Source organism: Podarcis pityusensis (genome assembly GCF_964106645.2).
Source record: "Podarcis pityusensis genome assembly, chromosome: 4".
NCBI classification, from domain to species: Eukaryota; Metazoa; Chordata; class Lepidosauria; order Squamata; family Lacertidae; genus Podarcis; species Podarcis pityusensis.
The window spans coordinates 16,946,430-16,972,279 of NC_138027.1; the positions used below are offsets into that span (position 1 = coordinate 16,946,430).

At 44.8% G+C, this 25,850-nt stretch overlaps 2 protein-coding genes across 2 annotated transcripts in view; one reads left to right on the forward strand and one right to left on the reverse strand.

Annotated features, from left to right (window-relative positions):
* The window catches only part of CMTR2 (cap methyltransferase 2), a 203,924-nt gene extending 194,126 nt beyond the window's left edge, over window positions 1-9,798 (reverse strand). Inside the window, exon 1 of the mRNA XM_081002032.1 lies at window positions 9,793-9,798. The gene's annotated coding sequence lies outside the window, so the exon portion shown is untranslated. The remainder of the gene's footprint in view (window positions 1-9,792) is intronic.
* PANX1 (pannexin 1) lies at window positions 770-25,565 on the forward strand. The gene is made up of 5 exons (XM_081002244.1): window positions 770-1,154; window positions 11,273-11,412; window positions 19,301-19,515; window positions 20,376-21,046; window positions 22,668-25,565. Exons 1-5 carry the CDS (start codon window positions 974-976, stop codon window positions 22,757-22,759), a joined length of 1,299 nt encoding a protein of 432 aa, XP_080858370.1. The 5' UTR covers window positions 770-973; the 3' UTR covers window positions 22,760-25,565.
* Window positions 25,566-25,850: the final 285 nt, after the last annotated feature.

The window sequence follows — 25,850 nt, forward strand, 5'->3', positions numbered from 1 at the left end:
CATTATACACCTTTAGGTGCCAGGCAAAAACGTTCCTTTTTAACCAGGCCTTTGGCTGACCTGATTGACATCCTATACCCTTTTAAAATGTGGCTCTTTTCGGGGGGGGGCTGTTATTGGGTTATGGTTATTATTTTGATTTTGTATATTGTGATCTTTAACAGATTGCGGATGGATCTGAGCTAATTCCTTATCCCGGTTACAGTGGTACCTCGGGTTAAGAACTTAATTCGTTCCGGAGTTCCGTTCTTAAACTGAAACTGTTCTTAACCTGAAGCACCACTTTAGCTAATGGGGCCTCCCGCTGCCACCGTGCCGCCAGAGCACAATTTCTGTTCTCATCCTAAAGCAAAGTTCTTAACCCGAGGTACTATTTCTGGGTTAGCGGAGTCTGTAACCCGAGGTACCACTGTAGTTGCTTTGGAAGACGATCATCAGGCATCCGCACAACATGACCAGTATAGCCAAGTTGATGTTGAAGAATCACTGCTTCGACACTGGTGATCTTTGCTTCTTCCAGCACACTGGCATCAGTTCGCCTGTCTTCCCAAGTGATGCGTAAAAATTTTCGGAGACACCGTTGGTGGAATCTTTCGAGGAGTTGGAGATGGCGTTAATAAGCGTACAAACCCTTTTGAAAGAGCCTCCTCCGCCTCGTCTTCTGGGAAAGCCGTCGGGGGGGGCGGTGGCAGCCCGTTCCCGCCCGGCGACGGGGGCGTGGAGGGGGCCGGGCGGAGGCGGAGCAGCGCCCTCCCTTCTCTCTCGCGCTCCTTCGCCTCGCCGCCTTGCGAGGGGGGCGCGCTCGCCAAACAAAGGCAGGCAGGGCGCGCAGGCCCCGGGGGGGTGGGACCCGGCGGAGACCCCCACCAGGGAGCTCGCGGACGAAGCCAGCCCGGAGGAGAGCGCGGGTCCGGCGGGTGGGCGAGAGGCGCTTTGGGTGAGCCGGCAGCCGCCTGGCCCTCGGCGCGCCACCATGGCCATCGCCCACATCGCCACCGAGTACGTCTTCTCGGACTTCTTGCTGAAGGAGCCGTCGGAGAGCAAGTACAAGGGGCTGCGGCTGGAGCTGGCCGTCGACAAGCTGGTCACCTGCATCGCCGTCGGGCTGCCCCTGCTGCTCATCTCGCTAGCCTTCGCGCAGGAGATCTCCATAGGTAAGGGGGCTGCTGCCCCACCCCGGGGCTGGCACCGCCCGCAGGCGATGGAGGGGCCGGGCCTGGGGAGAGATAGGCACGCATGCTTAGGCACGCACCTTGCGACGGGGGGGGGGGAGCGGCTGTACCACTCCGGGCTGCAGGGGCGGTAGGGATGTGACTGTACCGCAGCAGCCAATTCCGAGCATCTTTCCTCCCCCCCCATAAAATATTTGACGCACAAGCACAGTCGCATAGTTGATGGGCATTGCCATTCAAGGGATGTGCGTGTCACATGATCGATTATTTGGGGCGGGGCTTACCTGACCACCACCACCACCACCTGCCTCAATATTTTATTCAAGTTGGCACCCCTGGACTGTACCACTCTAGACTGCAGGTTATGGCTTTTCAAATTACTATGGATTCTGAAGGTTGCAAAAGCAAAACTCGATGACCCTAGTCAATTAATCCAATGGGTTTTAATAGATTAAATCTGTGCAAAGGTACATAGAACTGAAACAAGTTTTATTGGAGTGGGGAAACAGAGGCATTGTAGACTGGGGAAATCATTATTAACATGTTTATATCACAATTTTCCACTATTGGTATTCCTCCTACCCATTTTATTCCGGCAACAAACCTGTGAGGTAGGTCACGCTGAGAGATAGTGACTGCGCAGTATTTCCCAGTGAGTTTCTGGCCGAGTGAGGATTTGAACCCTGGTTGCCTGGATCCTAGTCCAGCACTTTAACCACTGCACCACACTGGCTCATCCATAAGGAAAAGGTATTAGAACAGGTCAGGAAATACGTTTATTAGAATGAATGAATGCATTGCATTGCATTGCATTGCATCAACCACTTAGAGGTTTTGACTTTTAAGCGGTATATAAAAACTGCTAAATAAATATTAAGTCCCAAAGTGCTTTGAGAAGAAGTAAATGGACAGACAGACAAGGCATTTTATTTTATCACATTTATTTAAAGTTTTCAGCCTTTTGTCCTCCCAAAGTTGTGTTCGGAGCATTCTAAGGCACATTATTTAAAAGCAGCAAGTTAAAACTTCTGCAGCCTCCCTAAAAATGAGCAGCGTTTTGTGAAAAGCTCTTAAATCAGTTTTTGTTTTAATTCTTTGTCTGTCTCTCTCTCTCATCTTTACACTTCCACTGACAGTTCAAAGTCCTGCTTTATATATAACTGGGTGTGGAAACGGGCTGTGCTGCCCTTTGATGCATGACTCAACAAAAAGCCACTTACGCTGCATTTTAATAGCCCTGAAACATTGCTTTGCAGGTTTTTTTAATCAGAGAATTATGCCACAGAGAAGGTGCTGTAGTTACAGTGTTGGCCTAATACCACAGAGGCCAAAGTTCAAATCCTCAGACAGCCATGAAGATCACTTGGGCCAGTTAGTCACAGTCCCTCAGCCTGACCTACATCTCAGGGAGATGGGAGAACACCACTGTATGCCACTTTGAGAAAAGATGGGATGAAGGGTAAAGGTGAAGGGACCCCTGACCATTAGAATCATAGAATCATAGAATCATAGAGTTGGAAGAGACCACAAGGGCCATCGAGTCCAACCCCCTGCCAAGCAGGAAACACCATCAGAGCACTCCTGACATATGGTGGTCAAGCCTCTGCTTAAAGACCTCCAAAGAAGGAGACTCCACCACACTCCTTGGCAGCAAATTCCACTGTCGAACAGCTCTTACTGTCAGGAAGTTCTTCCTAATGTTTAGGTGGAATCTTCTTTCTTGTAGTTTGGATCCATTGCTCCGTGTCCGCTTCTCTGGAGCAGCAGAAAACAACCTTTCTCCCTCCTCTATGTGACATCCTTTTATATAGTTGAACATGGCTATCATATCACCCCTTAACCTCCTCTTCTCCAGGCTAAACATGCCCAGCTCTCTTAGCCGTTCCTCATAAGGCATCGTTTCCAGGCCTTTGACCATTTTGGTTGCCCTCCTCTGGACACGTTCCAGTTTGTCAATGTCCTTCTTGAACTGTGGTGCCCAGAACTGGACACAGTACTCCAGGTGAGGTCTGACCAGAGCAGAATACAGTGGCACTATTACTTCCCTTGATCTAGATGCTATACTCCTATTGATGCAGCCCAGAATTGCATTGGCTTTTTTAGCTGCCGCGTCACACTGTTGGCTCATGTCAAGTTTGTGGTCAACCAAGACTCCTAGATCCTTTTCACATGTACTGCTCTCAAGCCAGGTGTCCCCCATCTTGTATTTGTGCCTCTCATTTTTTTTGCCCAAGTGCAATACTTTACATTTCTCCCTGTTAAAATTCATCTTGTTTGTTTTGGCCCAGTTCTCTAATCTGTCAAGGTCGTTTTGAAGTGTGATCCTGTCCTCTGGGGTGTTAGCCACCCCTCCCAATTTGGTGTCATCTGCAAATTTGATCAGGATGCCCTTGAGTCCATCATCCAAGTCGTTGATAAAGATGTTGAATAAGACCGGGCCAATTAGGTCCAGTCATTAGGTCCAGTCATGGCCGACTCTGGGGTTGCGGCGCTCATCTCGCTTTATTGGCCGAGGGAGCCGGCCTACAGCTTCCGGGTCATGTGGCCAGCATGACTAAGCCGCTTCTGGCGAACCAGAGCAGCGCACAGAAATGCCGTTTACCTTCCCATCAGAGTGGTACCTATTTATCTACTTGCACTTTGATGTGCTTTCGAACTGCTAGGTTGGCAGGAGCAGGGACTGAGCAACGGGAGCTCACTCCATCGCGGGGATTTGAACTGCCGACCTTCTGAACAGCAAGCCCTAGGCTCAGTGGTTTAGACGGAATAAATACACAAATAATAATCACAACATTTTCATTTTGAAAAGGGGATTTTTCTTTTATGCAGGCCAACATTTTGACAAAGCCCAAATCAGCTTCATTGCTTGAGCACTTCTCACATTCCAGGGCATGCCTGTACCAATATCCTTTGTTGCGTGCCTCTTACTTTCAGTTCCATAACAGCTGTTGCTCCTCCTTGTCTCAATGCTGATATCGTCACATGATTTCTTTATAAGCCACGCTTCATCCTCTAGGGCTTCTGTATGGATTGTTGTTTGTTTGTAGCTATGGCTGTTTTCCTTTATTGTAAAGCTGCTTCGAGGAAAGGAGAAACAAATGCCAATGTTTTAAGTACTGGAACCGATGGATTTTTGAGACAGAAGACAAAACTTGCATCATCTCCTGGAACAAAAACAGGGAGAAAAATTGTAGGGCTTCAAGATTTCTGGTGGTTGTCTAGTCCAGTGTTATCCAAACTCACTTGCCAACAAAAGGATTCCTTGTTTGGGACCCAGCTGCCAAGTCCCTCCCTGTGACCTAGAATCTATTGAACATGTTATTCCCATTGTCTGCAGATCCCGCCAGTAACCCACCTAACCCCCCAAGACTCCAGTGACCTATTTATTCTCAACCAATCACTCACGAATCACAAATCCAATCCACACAACGTAGCAATCTTGGCCCTCGTATTTTTTAGCGCATATGGAGAAGAGATCAGTTTTAGTGCTTCTGTCCTTTTAAGAGCTCTGTATGTATACTATGGGACGCGGGTGGCGCTGTGGTCGAAACCACTGAGCCTCTTGGGCTTGCCGATCAGAAGGTTGACGGTTCGAATCCCCGCAACAGGGTGAGCTCCCGTTGTTCGGTCCCTGCTCCTGCCAACCTAGCATTTCGAAAACACGTCAAAGTGCAAGTAGATAAATAGGTACCACTCCGGCGGGAAGGTAAACGGTGTTTCTGTACGCTCCTCTGGTTCGCCAGAAGCGGCTTAGTCATGCTGGCCACATGACCCGGAAGCTGTACGCCGGCTCCCTTGACCAGTAAAGCGAGATGAGCACCACAACCCCAGAGTCGGTCATGACTGGACCTAATGGTCAGGGGTCACTTTACCGTTACCTTGGGTTAAGTACTTAATTCATTCCAGAGGTCCATTCTTAACCTGAAACTGTTCTTAACCTGAAGCACCACTTTAGCTAATGGGGCCTCCTGCTGCCGCTGCACTGCTGCTGCACGATTTCTGTTATCATCCTGAAGCAAAGTTCATAACTCAAGGTACTATTTCTGGGTTAGCGGAGTCTGTAACCTGAAGTGTCTGTAACCTGAAGCGTCTGTAACCCGAGGTACCACTGTACCTTGATTGCTGGGGAACAACAGCGGCAGAGGGCAATTGCAGTCACGTCCTGCTTTTGGGCTTCCCAGGGGCATCTAATTGGCCACTGTGGAAAACAGGATGCTGAACTAAATAGTCTGACCCAGAAGGATTGTTATTTTCTCACTGCTCTAAACCAGGAGAGGACAATGTGGTCCACTCCCAATTTCATTGGAACATTCAGTGCATATTATAATTTTGTTGTATACAGAGTTGTGTTTGTTTTGATTCGATTCAGTTCAATTCTTGGTATTCCTTCGTTGTCTGATACTAAACCAGGAGAGGACATTGTGGTCTCCTCTCAATAGTGCTGCACTGCAACTCGCATCATCCTTGACCATTTGGCCGTGCTGCCCGGGGCAGATGGGAGTTGCTATTCAACAACATGTGAAAGGCGGCTTGCTAGCTACGCCTGTTCTACATAATAAGCCAACAATAGTAAACACTATTGTTCCTCCTGTAGCTAAGCGATGGTTAGAACCTCAGTTCATAGGTTGTCTCCTCTAGGCAATCTCTGAGCAGTAAGCCAAGAACAAACTTCAGCTATAGCTGTTGCTTTGACTGTAGCAAGAAAAACCCATGAGCCCAGGTTCAAACGGTAAACCAAACCATGGCTTAGCCCTGGGTCACGTGGCAGCAACACAGTCAGAATATAAGCACAGGGCCTGTGATGCTTGCTCTGGATCCTGCCCATTCGCAGCAAACCACGCTGTGCTTTAGCAATACAGTGGTACCTCGGGTTAAGTACTTAATTCGTTCTGGAGGTCCGTTCTTAACCTGTAACTGTTCTTAACCTGAAGCACCACTTTAGCTAATGGGGCCTCCCGCTGCCGCCACACCGCTGGAGCATGATTTCTGTTCTCATCCTGAAGCAAAGTTCTTAACCTGAAGCACTATTTCTGGGTTAGCGGAGTCTGTAACCTGAAGCGTATGTAACCTGAGGTACCACTGTATTAGCTTAGTGTTACATGCAAACTGGGTCTCCGGGTCTCCACCACAGAGACGCCAAGATTAAGTTTGCTGATCAGCTCACAAATTAATTTCTAATTTGAAACAGTAATGGAAACGATTTAAATCTGGAAAATAGCTGTTGCATTTTTGCCTCTTCCCAAAGCTGACTTGTCAGTTGAGGAGCATATAAACGAGCAAAACAGGCATTCCGAACTACTTTATACAGTGCTAAGAATAAGCAGCGGGACTTTCCATGATTTAGGAATGACAAAGCCTCACAGCTGCCAGAGGTCATGTTTCATGGGGGGGGGTGAATTTTCATTTGGCTCAAGAACTACAGCTGCTCTGCACGTCCCCCGGCCCACACCCGTTGCAACGTTGGATACAGCCATTTCTTTGGAAGACAGCTCAGTCAGTGGAGCATGAGACTCTTAATTTCAGGGTTGTGGGTTCGAGTTGCACATTGAGCAAAAGATTCCTGCATTGCAGGGGGTTGGACTAGATGACCCTCGGAATCTATGACCCTATGAGCACCCCAGCTCTGAAAAGCTGCTTTTCCCTACCACCCCACCCCATGCTTGTCCTGATTTTTCTCATCCTCCTTTTCACAGCATCTGAGGTTTGGGTGTTGTTGTGTTTGAAGATTCCTATTTAACAGCTACTGATGGGTGTCTGAAGGGTTCACCAGGAACCTCTGATGTTAAGAGAAACCCAGGGTTCAACTGTTGAGCCATCATGATTACGTGTTTACCCGGCTGCTAGCGCAAGAGTCCTTCATGTTATTTGGCAGCCCTGATCACAGCGGCGTAGCGTGGGTTGTCAGCACCCGGGGCAAGGCAAGTAATTTGCGCCCCATAACCCCTAACCTGCCGCCGCTGCCAGCTTCTTCTTGCTGCTGCCTGGGCTGGTCTGGTGTGGTTCTCTCCCGCGCTCAGCGCTGCGCTGGGCGGCCACTGCACTGTCCCTCCCCCAGATAGTCCCTTGCTCTCTCTCCACACCGCACACCTGGCACCCACCCCCTCCACAGTGGGCGGCGACCCAGCGGCTCGGATCAGATTCGCACAGCCAGCACTGCAGTGAGAGAGAGTGAGTGAGCCAGGTAGGGGCAGAGAGCTGCGAGTGCGAGCGCCCCCCCCCAGATGTTGCGCCCGGTGCGGCCGGCACCCCCTGCACCCCCCACGCTACGCCACTGCCTGATCATCCAGCTTTTCATGGCAGTGCCTAGAATGACAACAGCTTTTGTAGCCATAGAGCTCCCATCTCCCTGCTGCCTGGCATTTTGGAAGAAAAGGACCATTGGGACCCATGCCAAGTTGGCTGAGGTTTAAAATAGACCCGGCTAGCTCACATAAATACACTGCTGTACTCATAAGGGAGCCCTGTGACTACTATGGCATTGATAGGACAACAGCCTTTGAAATTAATGTCAGCTGTGACTCACACTAAATCTTTTCATCCGCACTGTAAACAGGACCCCTAAACTTTCATTGCTGCACATTGTCAATGTGAATGTGGAGATTTATCAGATGTTGGATGCTTACTGACTGCAGCGTACGTTACAAGCATTTGTGACTTCAGCCTTTGTTGTAAAAGGGGATCGTCTTTTGCATAAGTGAATCTGATCTATGCTGGCGCATCCAGCAATAATTATTTCAGGGCTGCTGGGAACTGCAGATATGAGAGGTTTGCACATAAGACATTAGGAAGCCCTGCTGGCCACACCATGTGCAGAGGGAGCTGCCTTCACCCTGTGTTCCGCTTGATATCGGAGCCTTCAGAATCTCATGCCTTTTCATTGGACACACTGGCTATCAGGCGTCTCTGTTTACTTGGTTTATGGCCCACTGCAGGTGTAATTCGCACTAGGGATCCTCCTTGTCCTTTGTTTATTCCCTGTCACTGAGGAAGCACAGGCCAGTTCAACCTGCGCTGTAGAAAACTGTCTCCCTTCCTTGCATATCTTCACACACTCAAGAACACATTTGGTTTATCTCTCTCCCTCCCTGCTCCACTGCTCTTAACCAGTGTCGCGGGGGGGGGGGGGACGGACCCCCAATCATTCAGTTTATACAAACTCCACACACACACACACGACATACGCTACGCTTCTGTTATAAATTCATAGAAAATCAACCATATATCGGATCTGCACCGTTCCACTTTTATTTTACTCCATGAAGGAAGGACTACAAAATGGGGAAAGTTTGATACAGGGCAGCCATAATCCCTTGAGCATACCAGCACATACACAAGAGCCCTGCCCAGTTGCTATGCCAACCCTGATGGTCCTAGACCGAAGACCATCAAGATCACAAAGAACTTGCATATGGGAGTGGATTCAGCATGGACTGGAACAAAGGACAATGATCAGCTCTTCCCTCTGTCTCCCCTTTGTCACCTGGAAAGTACTCATGGGGAGGGGGAAAGGGGGAACCAGCCAGGTGACAGGACACTCAGAATACCACCACAACTCCTCCCTCAACCCCTCCTTTTTGTGATGTATCAATGATGTAGTTGTGATGTAGTTTTAGGGGTATATTTTGGGGGATTAGTAACTAATAATAAAACTAATAAAAGTTGGGGTCTTCTTTTGTTCTGGACTTCCATTTTGCTTCATCTTGTTGTGGGTGGGAGTCCTGTCGTGACAGTTTCCATTAAAGGCCAAGCCTACAAGCTGCTGTTTTGCTCCAAATTGTCCTGGTTGGTGTCTTTGTATTTTGTCCAAGGGAGCCCTCGGATTCCTCCGTTAACACCAGGCATCCCCAAACTCGGCCCTCCAGATGTTTTGGGACTACAGTTCCCATCATCCCTGACCACTGGTCCTGTTAGCTAGGGATGGTGGGAGTTGTAGTCCCAAAACATCTGGAGGGCCGAGTTTGGGGATGCCTGCTCTTAACCTTTCAATTTCACACCTCTACTCCTTATCTGCCTCTAGCTTTTCCTCTACACCCCACACTTAGAAGCTGTCTCCCTGCTGCTACTTCCAGCAACCTTACCCTGTTCACATGCTTCTTCTCTCGACATGCTTCTTTTGGGACGCGGGTGGCACTGTGGTCTAAACCACTGAGCCTCTTGGGCTTGCTGATCAGAAGGTTGGCGGTTCGAATCCCCGCAACGGGGTGAGCTGCCGCTGCTCTGTCCCAGCTTCTGCCAACCTAGCAGTTCGAAAGCACGCCAGCACAAGTAGAAAAGTAGGTACAGCTGTGGCGGGAAGATAAGCGGCATTTCTGTGCGCTCTGGTTTCCATCACGGTGTTCCGTTGCGACAGAAGTGGTTTAGTCATGCTGGCCACATGACCCGGAAAGCTGTCTGTGGACAAACACCGGCTCCCTCAGCCTGAAGCAAGATGAGCTCTGCAACCCCATAGTCGCCTTTGACTGGACTTAACCATCCTGGGGTCCTCTACCTCTACCTCTACCTCTGCCTCTCTTCATTTCTCTCTGCTCCCTGAAGCACACGCCTCTACTATCTCCGCTGCTTTCCCCTCTCTTCCCTCTGCTTCCCTCCATCTCCTTTCTCTGTTGCTTAGCCTGTACACCCACCTACGCTGCCCCGCCCATGGGTCTTTTATCCTTTCATGGGTGGGGCATGGCAGTGTTCCCAAAGTGCTCCCCTTGGTGCCCAGCTTCCTAGCTGTGCCCTTCCCTTTCCTGGGCAGATTGACAGCACAGAAAGACAGCTTCTCTGCTGCAGCCACTCTATCTCTCTGCACAGAGCTCTGTGCATGTCTGTTTTATACACTACTTTGCAGGTAGGAAGCCTATGACCCTCCTGATATTGTTGGAATACAGTTCCTATCAGCCCCAGCCTGCAGGGCCAATTGTCAGGCATGATGGGAGTTGCCATTTAGCAGCCGAACCCAAAGAGTACTCATTAATGGTTCCTCGTCATCGGGGGGGGGGAGCGACAAGTGGGGTGTTTCAGGGTTCTGCCCTGGGCTCGTTGTTGTTCAGCACCTTTATAAATGACTTGGAAGAAGGAATTGAGGGGGTGCTCATCAAATTTGCAGATGACACCTGTGGCGATCACACAGGGTCCCCGGACGTTAAATTGTCTATTGATCCCTGTGCCACCACTGTGCTCGCTTCCCCGCTGCCACCAACCAGTTACTCTCTGGTAAAACACTGAGTCCAGTCAGTTGTTAAAAGTGAACCAAAAAAACATGTTTATTTTACAACATTGACAAGTTTATGGTTTCTCAGATAGTATTTCTGTCAGTATCTTAACTTCAGTTTCTTTACTGGCCTATACCTTCCTAATACTTTCTGACTGATTATCTCAACTGTTTGACTGACTCCTCTTAACAAATTCTCTCACTCTCTTACACTAGACTAGCCCAATCCACAGACTTCTCTTCTCTGTCTCTGCTAACTCCAGACTGTCTTCTCAACCACCCTAACTCTAACTCCCTTCTCCTCCAAAAACCCGCTGTGCTTAAACCTTATACACAATTAACTCCACCCCTTGGGTTCACATTGGTTAGTCATATTGCAATTAGTTAACCCTTTCCCTATGAACCCAGTATGATGTCACACACATAGGAGGGCAAACACCACAACACCAAACTGAGAAGGGTAGCTAATGCTGCAAAAGACAGAATCAGAATTCAAAATGACCTGAACGGATTGGAGAACTAGGCTCAAGCTAACAAAATGAAGAAATGACACTCATGTGAACCAAGCTGTGTTTTGTAATGGGTTTCAATGGTGAACCTTTCCCATGGGTTCGCTGTTTCAAACTCCACCTTGCATGTAGAAAAATCGCATGTCAGGAAGAAGGCTAGGCTTCCTGGTTTTCTGCGTCCTCCCCACCCACTTAAGTATTCAGACATGAACCCGTGTTTGCTCAGTCTGCTCACATGCCATGCCTGCAGCGTGAAATGGTGCAACCTGGGCAAAACTTCCTTTACTTGACCCAGCTGCCTGTCCAAATGGGTTCCAAACCCTCCGTTTTTGTATTGTACCCTGTATGTTTCATGCTGTTCCCCCTTTTACAGTGCATCCTTCTTTACTTGCTAGGTACCCAGATGAGCTGCTTTTCTCCAAGTACATTTTCCTGGCGCCAGGCTGCTTACGTGGACTCCTACTGCTGGGCAGCTGTACAGCAAAAACAGCTTTCACAGAGCGACTCGGGGCACCTTCCACTCTGGCTTCATAAAGTTTGTATAATTGGCCTCAGTCACCTTCTTTATTCTGGGTAATAAAAACCCAACTCAGACACCTGAAGCTGTAGCATTGCATTCCCACCAGCATTCATGGTTTTTCTCATGTTAATGTATGAGCTATATTTTCTCTGTGGTTTGATTGTTATCGTTCATTAGTTGCCTTTTGCCCTAATGCCCCAGAGCTTTTAAACTTGTTGTTGTTAGAAGTAGTAGTTTAATTTTTTTGAAAAAATTGCAATCATAATCCCCATGACCCAATTATGTCTGTTTCCATTTGAAAGCAGCAAACTATAGGGTAATCTGTGCCGTTTCAAGTGGAATCATTTCATAATTAAATATTCTCTCTCACAACACATATTGAAAGCAGCCTTCCTTGAAACGGGGGTGGGGGGGGGAGAAATGCCAGGAAGAAGAGCTAGCAATCACATCCGTACTATAGATTTGAACCACATTTAACATGAATAGCCTCCCCCAAAGAATTCTGGGAACTGTACTTTATCCCTCACCTGCATTGTCAGTGTGAGGAAAGCAGTATGAGCAGAAGGACAATTAGGAAACAGGGGATTGTGTGTAGGTTAACAAAGCAAGCAAGGACACAGTCCCTAGAGGAAATAAATGAGTTGGGACTGTTGTTTATACTTAACAAATGCTGCTGCGGGCCATGGAAACTTATGTCGCCACGCATTCGTGATTGGGGTCATAGGGCTGCCTTTTGCAGGCAGTCTTTTTGTTTTGTTTTTTTATAAGATATTTATTAAGGTTTTTTGAAATATTACAGTGAAAATGAAAAGGAAAAAAGAAAAATACAAAATAAAAACAGTTAAAAACACACATATTTTCTATTACTTATTTTCCTTTAGCTTGTTTCCCGGACCTCCTCGTACCTCCCTTTTTTGTATTCCACTTCAATTTATTGGTTCAGCAAATCCTTACCATTAGATTTTAACCCATTTATAACCCTTTTTTCATATTCTCTTAGAACATTACAGCTGGAAACCGCTTAATTACTATCCAACATCATTCTATCATTCATTAATTTTACAATATTTCTGTAAATAGTCTTTAAATTTCTTCCAATCTTCTTCCACCGATTCTTCTCCCTGGTCTCGGATTCTGCCAGTCATTCCTGCCAATTCCATATAGTCCATCACCTTCATCTGCCATTCTTCCAAAGTGGGTAGATCTTGTGCCTTCCAATACTTTGCAATGAGTATTTTTGCTGCTGTTGTAGCATACATAAAAAAAGTTCTGTCCTTCTTTGGCACCAATTGGCCGACAACGCCCAGAAGAAAGGCCTCTGGTTTCTTCAAGAAGGTATATTTAAATACCTTTTTCAGTTCATTATATATCATTTCCCAGAAAGCCTTAATCCTTGGGCACGTCCACCAAAGGTGAAAGAATGTACCTTCAGTTTCTTTACATTTCCAGCATTTATTGTCGGGCAAATGATAGATTTTTGCAAGCTTGACTGGGGTCATGTACCACCTGTATATCATTTTCATAATATTCTCTCTTAGGGCACTACATGCCGTAAACTTCATACCTGTGGTCCATAACTGTTCCCAGTCAGCAAACATAATATTATGTCCAACATCTTGTGCCCATTTAATCATAGCAGATTTCACCGTTTCATCCTGAGTATTCCATTTCAACAGCAAGTTATACATTCTTGACAAATTCTTAGTTTTGGGTTCTAACAGTTCTGTTTCTAGTTTTGATTTTTCCACCTGGAAGCCAATTTTCTTATCCAAATTATATGCCTCCATTATCTGATAATAATGAAGCCAATCTCTCACTTTGTTTTTTAGTTTCTCGAAACTCTGCAATTTCAATTTGTCTCCTTCTTGTTCCAAAATTTCCCAGTATTTCGGCCATTTGGCCTCCATATTGAGCCTTTTCAGAGCTTTCACTTCCATCGGTGACAACCACCTTGGGGTTTTATTTTCCAATAAATCCTTGTACCTTATCCAAACATTAAACAGTGCTTTCCTGACAATATGATTTTTAAATGCTTTATGTGCTTTGACCTTATCATACCATAAATATGCATGCCATCCAAATACGTTGTTAAAACCTTCTAAATCCAAAATGTCTGTATTTTCAAGAAGTAGCCATTCTTTCAACCAGCAAAAAGCTGCTGATTCATAATAAAGTTTAAAGTCTGGCAGGGCAAATCCACCTCTTTCCTTTGCAGCAGTTAATATCTTAAATTTTATTCTGGGCTTCTTGCCCTGCCAGACAAATCTAGAAATATCTCTCTGCCACTTCTTGAAACAGTCCATCTTGTCCACAATTTGCAATGTCTGAAACAAAAACAACATTCTAGGCAATACATTCATTTTTATCACAGCAATACGACCCAACAGTGAAAGCTTCAAATTTGACCAGATTTCTAAATCTTTTTTCACTTCTGTCCAACATTTTTCATAATTATCTTTAAATAAGTTCCCATTTTTGGCTGTCATATTAATCCCCAGGTATTTCACTTTCTTAACCACAGTCAGGCCTGTCTCATTCTGAAACCTCTCTCTTTCAATCGGTGTTAAATTTTTCTCTAAAACCTTAGTTTTTAGCTTGTTCAATTTAAATCCTGCCACTTGACCAAATTCTTGAATTAATTCTAAAACCCTTTTAGTACTAGATTCTGGCTCCTGTAACGTCAATACTAAGTCATCTGCAAATGCTCTCAGTTTGTACTGTTTGGCTCCGACCTGTATACCTTTAACCAACCGGTCCCTTCTAATCATATTCAGCAGAACCTCCAGGACCGATATAAAAAGCAGTGGGGAGATTGGGCACCCCTGTCGTGTCCCTTTTTCTATCTTAAATTCTTCCGTCACCACATTATTTACAATTAATTTAGCCTTTTGTTCAGAGTATATTGCACCTATACCATTTTCAAAACCTTGGCCTACCCCCATCCCCTGTAGATTCTTCTTCATGAAGCTCCAAGAGATATTGTCAAAAGCTTTCTCCGCATCCACAAAAATCAGAACTGCTTTAGTGTTTATATTCACTTCTAGTTTTTCCAAAATATCAATTATATTCCTCAAATTATCAGACAAGTGTCTTCCCGGGAGAAAGCCCGCTTGGTCTTTATGAATCTCTTCCATCAATACTTTTTTCAATCTCTTGGCCAAAATGTCTGCAAAAATTTTGTAATCCACATTAAGTAACGATATAGGGCGGTAGTTCTTAAGCTGAGTCTTTTCAGTCTCTGTTTTAGGTATAAGTGTAATGTACGCCTCTTTCCACGACTCTGGTGCCCTTTTCCCTTCCAAAATTTCATTGCAGACTTCCTTCAAAGGTTGCAATAGCCACTCTTTCAAGGATCTATAATATCTAGAAGTCAGCCCATCCGGTCCTGGAGATTTGCCCAATTGCATGTTTTGAATGGCACCTTCCACTTCCTGTTCAGATATTTTATAGTTCAGCATTAATTTACTTTCTTGAGAGATTTTTTGTAATCCATTTGTCTTCAAGAATCGGTCTATGTCCATTTCTTTCTGTGGCCCTTGCGTGTATAATTGTTTAAAGTACCTCTGGAAACAGTTTCTAATCTCAATTGGGTTGTGTATATTCTTTCCTTCCACTTCTAAGTTTGTAATAGTATTTAATTTTTGTCTTTTTTTCATTTGCCAGGCCAACAATTTCCCACATTTATTAGCTGATTCAAATGTTTTTTGTCTCATTTGTTTAATTTTCCATTCTATTTCCTGATTCATCATTTTCATGTATTGTACTTGATATAATTTTATTTCTCTCAGAATCTCCTGCGACTTTGGTTTTGCTCTCAATTTCTTCTCACTTTCTTTTATTTTCTCCAAAATTTTATCTTTCTTCTCATTCTGACTTCTCTTCTTTATTGCATTCTGTTGTATCAGAAACCCTCTCATGACCGCTTTGCTTGCGTCCCAGATTACTCTTTTTTCTACATTGGTGTTCATATTTATTTCAAAATAGTCTCTCAGAGTTTTTTGGGCCTTTTTATATACTTCTTCATCTCTAAATAAGGTGTCATTCATCCTCCATCTGAAGGATCCAGTTGATATTTGTTTCATCTCCATCCTTACAGCGTTATGGCCGGAGCAGGTTTTTGGGCAGATTTCTACTTTCTTTATCTTTGGTGCCATTCCTCTAGTTATCCATATTTGGTCAATTCTAGTCCATGTCATCTTGGCTTCAGAAAAGAAGGTTCCCTCTCTTCCCAAGGGGTTCTTTACTCTCCAGATATCCACTAAGTCTATATTGTCTGTCATCTCAAAAAATGTTTTCGGTAGTCTACCATCCTTGGTAACTACCTGTCTTTGTGCCTTATCCATGTTTGTAGATACTACTCCATTCATGTCCCCCATCAAAATCAAGTTGTAATCCAAATAGTCCAGTAAAGTCTCGTGCAACTTTTTAAAGAATTCAGATTTCCCCTCATTCGGTGCATAAATTCCAACTATCAAGAATTTCTCTCCTTGAACTTGAATTTCAATTGCCAAAAATCTTCCTTGGTCATCTTTAAAAATTAATTTCGGTAATAGTCTCTCCTTTGCATATATCACAACTCCTCTTTTTTTAACTTTGTCAGATGAGATAAACTCCTGTCCCAATCTTTTATTAATCAGTAGTTTCCTGTGTAGCCTTGTTATATGTGTTTCTTGTAAACAAATCAAGTCCAATTGTTCCTTTTTTAGTAGATGAAAAACACTTTTTCTCTTTCGAGGGGAATTCAAACCATTACAATTCCATCTTAACAGTTGCAGAGCCATGATGGGGTTACTTCACTTTAGCTCCAACTGCACCAAGTGTCTGTTCTTGTTCTGTAGATCGTGTCTCTTTCTCTGGGCCGTGCAGTCCAAAAGATAAGTTTGCTATGTCTAGTATGCCTTTTGGCTCTTCTCCAGATTCCGCTTCTTTCTGTAGGTCTTCTTCGTGATCTTTCAAGAACCTGTCCTTATCATTAACTGATCTTATTTTAATCTTTCTTCCTTTGTATTTAAAGGATAGGCCTTGAGGAAATTCCCACCTGAAAAGAATTCTATTTCTTTTCAACAGGGCAACTAGGTCTCCGTAGTTAAACCTTAAGTCCAAAAGATGTTTTGGAATGTCCTTAAATATCACCACACTTGAGTCGTAAATTTCCAAAGTCTTTTGATAGTGCAAATTCAAAATTTTGTCTCTCTCTTCTTTTGTTCGAAGGGTAATCAAGCAGTCCCTCACCTTGTTCCTGCTTTGTCCTCTTCCAAGTCTAAATGCATTCACTATCTTAAATTCTTCCTTCCCCAAGTCCTGTTGCCAAAAATCTGTAAATTCCTGTGTAAGAAAGTCAGCCAGGTTATCTTTCTCCCGTTCTGGTACGGCCCTGATTCTTAAATTTCTTTGTCTCTCTTTCAATTCAATCATAGACAATGTCAAATCGTGGTCCTCCAATTTCTTATATACTGGTGGTATCTTCTCTTGAATAGCAATTGCAATATCTTTTGCTTCTTCGGCTATCTTTCGGGTCGAAGCAGATTCCTGTAATAATTTTTCAATAGACTCTGTATTGGTGTTCACCTTCTGTCCCAAATTATTAATACTTGTAGTATTCAGATCAATTTTACCTGATGCTTCAGCTACTTGTTTATTAGTCTCAGCTACCTGCTTAGCTAAATTTTCCAAAGATTCATTAATTTTTCCAAGTGCATGTCCCAAAACGTCTTCAGACGACATAACTTTTGGTTTGACCTGTGGGGGTGCAGCCCCTGATGTTCCAGATGCTCCAGATGTTGAAGCCCTTCGCTGCTGCGCAGTATCTGTCCGATAGTGTCTGCCAGACCTAGTAGTTTTTTCCTGCGCCAGCTCTATCTTTCCTTTCCCATCTGCCATAACACGCAGGCAGTCTTTTTGAAGCGCATTCACTTTGCTGTCGTTCTTGCAAGTTTACAGCAGTGCTAATTCAGAATGCTAAAGCGAGAGAGAAGCAGCTGCTTCTTACCTAAAGAAAGCGAGGAATGGGCAGATGAGCTTGCAGGGGAAGAAAACAAGGTCAAGGGGAAAGTTTGAGAGCCAGAAAGCAGTTGAATGCAAATAGGCTTCTCATCTAGTCTTAATTCTCTAGCTGTTACCCAAAAAAAACAAAAGGTCCTCTTGGTTGGAGTAAGAGCTCTTCAAGACTGATTTGATTCCCCAACGGTTCCAAAGATTGGACCATTTCCCAGATACAGACTCAGTCTGTAGAGGAATAAAGAATGTGTGAGCCAGGCAGCCGACACGGTTTCAGCTTGACCTCAGCTCCACTTCCATGTGTTCCCATACTGCCGCAGCTCCTCTCGTCTAATTTCCCCCCACTACATCACAATGGAGTCTGAATTCTCAAGGCACAGCTTAAGATTCCAATTTGCTCTTACAGCCCACGTTCGTGTTCTTCCTATCAACCTGTTGTTTTGAGTTGTCCTTCGTCCCAAGGCCATTCACAGCCGCTTGTGATGCAACAACATCAGTAGTGAGCCGTACTTAACCGCATCAGTCTGCTACTGCTCTTACACCCTCTCTGGCTTTGGGTGGCCAACTTTTTTCCATTGGTCCTGCTCCTTCCCTTTTACAGCCTCTGGCATCCCCCAAAAAGAGGACACTTCTGCAGTCATGTTAGCGCGATAAGATGCTCTGTATCTGGTTTTTCAGTCTGCTGTTAAAATTGCAGCAGCAGTGTCAGCTAAAATGTTGGCATGCTTACTCTTATTTATTCATGTACCGTATTTTTCGCTCTATAAGACGCACCAGACCACGAGATGCACCTAGTTTTTGGAGGAGGAAAGCAAGAAAAAAAAATATTCTGAATCTCAGAAGCCAGAACAGCAAGAGGGATCGCTGTGCAGTGAAAGCAGCAATCTCTCTTGCTGTTCTGGCTTCTGTGATAGTTGTGCAGCCTGCATTCGCTCCATAAGACGCACACACATTTCCCCTTACTTTTTAGGAGGGAAAAAGTGAGTCTTATAGAGCAAAAAATACGGTATTTTAAAGACGCTATATTCTGCTCTTTAGTGGTGCTTCCAAGGCAATCAGCCTCAGTCTCTTGCACAATCCTAGGCAAGTCTACTGAGAAGTATACCCCTTTAAGTTAGTGGGACCTATTCCCAGATAAGTGTGGACAGGATTGCAGGAAATGTTATTATTAGTACGCTTTCCAGACCTGTATCGCAAAATGATCCCAATATTAGGAATAAAGGAAACTGCCCTGTACTGAATCACACCATTGATCTATCTAGCTTGGTTCTGTCTACACTGGTTGGCAGGAGCTCTCCAGGATTTCAGATATTCCCAGCCCGACCTGGAAATGCTGGCAAGTTTTGTTTTTGTTTTTTTCCAATAATATTTATTAAGTTTCATACCACATAAGTTTCATACCACAAGTTTCATAACACATACTATAAAATCAATGAAACAAAAATAAAATTAAAAATAAAAATAAAACAAATATAGCAAATGATAACCAAAAATACAACCACAAACACATAAACAATTAAAAAAAAATTAATTAAACTTCCAACTTCTTAAACGTATTACTTGGCTTCCTCTAATCTCTTCCATCTGAATTTCCTTGTACCTGAATGTAGCAGTTTTCCAATATCGTTATTCAAAAATACAGTATTCCAATTATAATCAAACTTCTTAACTTTTCTTAATCTCTATGTCTCATTTATTTATTGAGTCCTAATTTAATGCTAGGCCTATTTAGTACCTTCAAGTAACTACTAATCTTTAATATTCGACCTTCTGCCTACAAAGCAAATGCTCTATCACGGAGCCACAAATTCAGTTTGCAAAGCGTCTCAGCAGTCCTGCTTGCGTCTTACTATTTAGCAGATTGCAGATGGATCTGAGCTAATTCCTTATCCCTTTTCTTCCACAGTTTTTCCCATACATCCTCCTGCTGGTTGCAATCCTACTGTACCTGCCATGTCTCTTCTGGCGCTTCACCTCAGCCCCCCACCTTTGCTCAGACCTGAAATTTATTATGGAAGAACTCGACAAATCCTATAACAGGGCAATCAAAGCCGCAAACAGCTGCCGCAATGGGGATGTGAGGGGCTCATCTCCGGCCATTAATGAGAATATGGCTCAGAGGTAACATCCCACTCCTTTCCATTTTCTAAAATTAAAATGAACTTGAGTTGGAATAATAGGTAAGCTACTCACATCCAGAGTCTGACAACTTTTGGAGGGCCACAGGGCCCCCATTCTTGACTTAGGTAATAGGAGGCTTTTCTTCAGCTGCACCTGCCATCAGAAGTTAGGCAGGTGGCAATCAGAAAAGAGCCTTCTCTGTGGTGGCCCCTCAGTGTTGAAGCACTGTCCTCAGAGCTGCTCACCTGGCTCACCATTTTAATTGAATTTCAAGCAGTTCTCCATTCTGCCATCCCATTGCAAACCCCTCCCCCCCACACACCATCATCAACCTCATGAGAGCCAGTGTGGCGTGGTGGTTAAGAGCAGTGGACTCGTAATCTGGTGAACCAGGTTCGCTTCCCCGCTCCTCCACATGCAGCTGCTGGGTGACCTTGGGCCAGTCACACTTCTTTAAAGTCTCTCAGCCCCACTCACCTCACAGAGTGTTTGTTGTGGGGGAGGAAGGGAAAAGGAGATTGTTAGTCGCTTTGAGACTCCTTAGGGTAGTGATAAAGCAAGGTATCAATCCAAACTCCTCTTCTTCTTCTTCATGTTGGAGGAAGTAGACTCTGTCCTGCAAAAGCATGCGCTGAACACAGTAGTCTTTGGGGTGCCATGATGCACTCTGTTGTTTTTGCAGTTGTTCTTCCAGGACGCATCTGAAAAAAATATGACACTGGTGCTTTGGAATCTGAGCCCTCCCAGTTTTGTGTGTGTGTGTGTGTGTGTGTGTTGTGCATCATCTGAGCAAATGAAATCATGGTGTAATGGTTCTGAATACTGTCTCTTTGGTGTGTCTCTCCCCCCCCCCCCCCCAGTTTCTGGGAAATATCCGAAAGCCACTTCAAATACCCCATTGTGGAACAGTACCTGAAGACGAAGAAGGGCTCCAAGAGCTTAATAATCAAGTACATTATTTGCCGTTTGCTGACCCTGATGATCATTCTGCTCTCCTGCCTCTACTTGGGATATTACATCAGCCTCTCCTCAATGACCGATGAGTTTATCTGCAACATCAAAACCGGGATATTGAAGAACGACACCACTGTTCCCGAACGCTTCCAGTGCAAACTGATTGCCGTCGGTGTCTTCCAGCTCCTCAGCTATATCAACATCATAGTGTACCTCTTGCTCATGCCCATTGTGGTCTATGCGCTGCTGGTCCCTTTCAGGCAACGCTCAGACATTCTGCAAGTGTACGAGCTCCTGCCGACGTTTGACGTCCTCAAAGTCAAAACCAAACACTACAACGACTTGAGCCTCTACCTCCTCTTCCTCGAGGAGAACGTCAGCGAGCTTAAATCTTACAAGTGCCTCAAAGTTCTGGAGAACCTGAAAGGCAGCGGCGAGAAGTTCGACCCCATGCAACTCCTGATGAATCTCGGCTCGATTAAAACGGACGTTGCAGACGGCAAGTCAGCCACCATCAAAGAGGACTCTGGAAAGAAAGCAGAGCCGGAAAAGACAAACAGTGCGCTAGAACTGAAGGGTAAAGTCGTTTTGCTTCGGTTTGCTTCCTTTTATGTTATGCATATATCACTGCTCCTAATACATTGATCAAAATGGTTTGCAAGTTTTTAAATACCGTATTTTTTGCTCTGTAAGACTCACTTTTTCCCTCCTAAAAAGTAAGGGGAAATGTGTGTGCATCTTATGGAGCGAATGCAGGCTGCGCAGCTATCCCAGAAGCCAGAACAGCAAGAGGGATCGCTGCGCAGCGATCCCTCTTGTTGTTCTGGCTTCTGAGATTCAGAATATTTTTTTTTCTTGTTTTCCTCCTCCAAAAACTATGGTCTTATGGTCTGGAGCGTCTTATAGAGCGAAAAATACGGTACTACACGAAAAGCTATAAAACACTTCATTTTGTTAAGGATTAAAAAAACGCCACAGCTAAAACAAGCAAACAGACCTGTGCATTTTGAGGAGGAGGTGTATTAATTGCCTCATGCTAATGCCTCCAGATAATTTACAAAAGCATATCATAAGTGTAAAGTTATGAAATGCAGCAGCTTAAAACACCGTAAAGCAATGCCATTCTGTCAAACCTTTCTACATGTAGACTTAAAGTAGCGTTTGGGATGTGAAGTCATGGATCACACATCCAATGTGTTTTCATCTTGAAGTAAGCCTGCTGAATTCAAAGGGAATTATTCTCCACCCCTCAAATGTGTACAAGATGGTCACCCCAATGTCTTTAAATTTTAAATACCAGTTAGGAAAGAAATGCTGTGGACTACTACCGTACAAGCCTTATTTCACACTTGCTCCATTCCTGGAGTTATACCCCAGGTATCCTAGAATCTGTGGGTATTCCTCAAATGCCTCTGATATTATTATTATTATTATTATTATTATTATTATTATTATACCACCCTATACCCAGAGGTCTCAGGGTGGCTCACAGAAAAAAATCAAAATATAAAACCAAAAAATGTATAATCAAAATAAAAACAACAATTCAATAACCCCCCTAATGTAAGGATCAGGCTACAAACCTGCAGACAGCTAGGGAGGCAACTTCAACAGCCTAGATAGACACATAAAGGTAAAGGGACCCCTGACCATTAGGTCCAGTCGTGACCGACTCTGGGGTTTCGGCACTCATCTCGCTTTATTGGCCGAGGGAGCCGGCGTACAGCTTCCGGGTCATGTGGCCAGCATGACTAAGCCGCTTCTGGCGAACCAGAGCAGCGCACAGAAACGCCGTTTACCTTACCGCCGGAGCGGTACCTATTTATCTACTTGCACTTTGATATGCTTTCAAACTGCTAGGTTGGCAGGAGCAGGGACCAAGCAACAGGAGCTCACCCTATTGCGAGGATTTGAACCGCCAACCTTTTGATTGGCAAGTCCTAGGCTCTGTGGTTTAACCCACAGTGCCACCCGCATCCCAGATAGACACATAGCTACAGTCTTAAACTATGTGAAGGACTGGAAGCTCCTCTTCTCTCTCTCTCTCTCTCTCTCTCTCTCTCTCTCTCTCTCTCTCTCACACACACACACACACACACACATGGACATTGTGTTTGAGGGCAACAAGACTACTTGTTTGTGATTTCTATGGAAAAGGATAACTGAGCTTCCATTTGCCACGACTTGTTGTCTTTCAGATGCAACAGAACAGACATCACCTGGCAACGGAGCAGAAGCAGGTAAAGAAGACGTCAAACTTCGCCAGAGGCTTCTTGATTCTTCGTGCTGATGGGCCCACGTAGCAATTTGTGGATTGGGACTGTTCTTTCCAGTTACTCCAGCGTAAGCCATACTGAACACTGGGTGCTCGCCCATTGTTGAGTGTGTAAGGGGGCTGGGCCTAAGGGCAAACCATAGTTTACAAGCTTTTTATATGCCTATGTTTACATGCCTGCCCAGCCCCTATGTCTTATGGCCTACTGTTGAGGTTATTTATGCCAATTCTGTGGGGTAGAAACGATGGAAGAAAGTCCACATTGTAAGTAGGACACAGAGAGAAATATCCTGGATGTCCTGAAGGAAGAAGGAGTTAGCTTTTCTCACCAATGGAACACTTGGGGCCTAGTTGTACACAGGTGTGGATATCACAGCATAAGCCTAACTATGTCTACTCTGAAGTAAATCCTATTGATTTGCAGCCTTAATCACTCTACACTTGAGTCTGGTTTGCATGTGTGCATGTACGCACTTGTTTCCCGTTCGATTAATGACCATGCACTTAAAACGAAGGTAACCAACAACTTAAGCTCTGAAATTAGGAATATTTCATGGACTTGGATCAACGCACATGGCACAAAGAGGTGGACTGAACTGTGGGGATAAGACTGCAGACGGGGAAATGCTGGTGGGTTTTTCATGATCTTTCCAAAGATGGGGAAATCATGTCCTCTTTCAGTTGTTTGTTGAAACAAATACGCACCTGCTCAATACATACATATTAATCTGCTGTGGTGTCAGAACCGCCACTGTGATTGCACAGAGGGATGCTATGAGAATATACATAATAATTCAGGTAACGCGGATAAACGGTGCTCCTTGTGTTCTTGTTATTTCAGTTGTGATGCACATGCAAGAGATCCTTGTGCCCCTTAGGATTTTCCTGCAATCTTCTGTGTGGGACTTTCTGTGGTCAGCTGCTACTGTGCTTCCAGGGAAGGTGCCCTACAGTCACCCCTGCCCCTTAGAAACAATGGTGAGGACAGCCCTAAAAACTGAATTAGATCTGTTGCTTTTGGAAGTTGACTGACTGTGAAACCGGGCTTTCTTTGCAGCCGGGGTTCCTCCTTGCACAGAGGAACTCCTCATGCGCACAAGTGTAGATCTCTTTCCCATTATATCCAACGGCGTGGATGTAGCAGGCAGCAGCAGCCAGGATGCAGTCGTGGCATGACAGAAGCAACAGCAGTGAGTGGCTTTTAGGGACCGCAGTCCTCTCAGGTGCTCTTCAAACTGCAAGCAGAAAAACCTCTTTTAAGGACGAGGGTGCTTGTTTTGAAAAACACCATTTCAGCGCTGTCCACATTGATGCAGTGTTTTCTTCTATTGCTACTTGTGTTACGCCGGCATCTGTGGAGAACCTTTGTGCCCCCGGATGTCCCTGAGCTACAAGTCCCCTCTTCATGGGCCATGCTGCTGGGGCAGATGGGAGCTGTAGGTTAACAAAGGGCCAGAGGTACCTGTATTAAGGGAGATTTGACAAAGATCTACGATAGGGCTAAAACCAGCCTTAACCTTACCAACCGTTGCCTTCAGCATTCAGTGTCAATGGTCTTTTTAACAGTGACAAAATGCAGCTAACTGTGTGATCGATTATTCACGGCTTAAAGGGAGGTTTTGTCATGTGCAGCCCGGACACTGAGGTCCAGCTCTGAGGGCCTTCTGGCAGGAAGTGAGGTTACAGGGAACCAGGCAGAGGGCCTTCTCGGTAGTGGCGCCTGCCCTGTGGAACGACCTCCCATCAGATGTCAAGGAAATGAACAACTATTGATCTGACTTTTAGAAGACATCTGAAGGCAACCCTGTATCAGGAATATTTTTTAAAATGTCTAATGTTTTACCATTTTTTTATGTGCTGTAAGCTGCCTAGAGTGGCTGGGGAAACCCAGCCAGATGGGCAGAGTATAAATAATAAAGTTATTAAAGTTATTGTTATTATTATTTACTCGTGGTATGATGTAGGGGAAGATTGTAGATCTGTAATCCCTGTCCAACCCCCAGGATAAAGGACTGCTGTGGCGTTCGTACGGAGCCCCTGGTCGTCTCACGGACTATCGACCCGTACACCACTAATCCTCTGCCACCAACCAGGTCCTCCCCGGTAAATCACTTAGTCTCCGTCAGGTTCTTAAGTTAACAAAGAAGAGTGTGGTTTATTGCAGACACAAACAAACTTTAACTGCATTCCAAACGTTGTTTCTCTTTACCTTCTTAGTCTTATTTTATCATGTCTCTATCTCTTCTACCTCCCCTCACACAAGAACCAATTGCACTGTCTCTCTGTTTCCAACTGCCTGCCAACTGCTTTTCCAACTGCCTTTCCCAACCAACCAACTGACTAAAACCAACAAACTATCCACAACCCAAACCTCGGGCTAAGCCCTTTTATAAACAGGTAGGCTCCGCCTCCAGCTTTCCTATTGGTCCACATACTAACCCTTTCTCTCCCCCTGTACAGACATTTTCAAATGAACGGGGAAACGCCACATCTGCCAATTGCAGTATAGCCTTTGAGACTTTGAAAGCTGCTGCCACTTGTAGTAGGCAGACCACTTTTACATGTATATGTATATATGTATATGTATATATTTGTGTGTGTGATCATGTTCACTTTGTATAGGAGTATTGCATGGAGTAGACTTGGGGCGGATTTGCATAAGACATTGACAGCTTGAAACATTTCAAGGACTACTGCAATTATGTTTGAACAAAATGCCTAACTGCACTGTGTCAACAGTAAGATTTGTCGCATTTGTTAGTGGCTGAACCAAAAGCCATTTATAAAATAATGTGTCTGAATAAATGTTGCCTCCTTGTGACACGTTTTCTGGAGTCTTTTCTTCGCTGAATGGGAAATGATTTGGAAACAAAGAATAAATCTACCAGCAGGACTTGACATTCGCCCCCTGCTCAGGCGTTTCTTTTCAGCAATTAAAGCTCTTTATTTAAAGCTAGCTTGAAATCTAGCTTTTTGTCTGTTAAAAGTATGCGAAGGATTCAGGAGGCTTTCCACTTGGTTTGATGCGACAAGTGAAATGGTAGCTATCCCCCTTTCTTCCATAATTATCACTACAACTAAAGGCCCAACTAGCTTAAAAATAATC

Coding starts and splice junctions, on each gene's coding strand:
- PANX1 (XM_081002244.1), top strand. CDS start 974: ATGGCCATCGCCCACATCGCCACCGAGTACGTCTTCTCGGACTTCTTG. Junction 1,155..11,272: donor CGCGCAGGAGATCTCCATAG/GTAAGGGGGCTG, acceptor TTTACTTGCTAG/GTACCCAGATGAGCTGCTTT. Junction 11,413..19,300: donor TTCCACTCTGGCTTCATAAA/GTTTGTATAATT, acceptor TTTCTTCCACAG/TTTTTCCCATACATCCTCCT.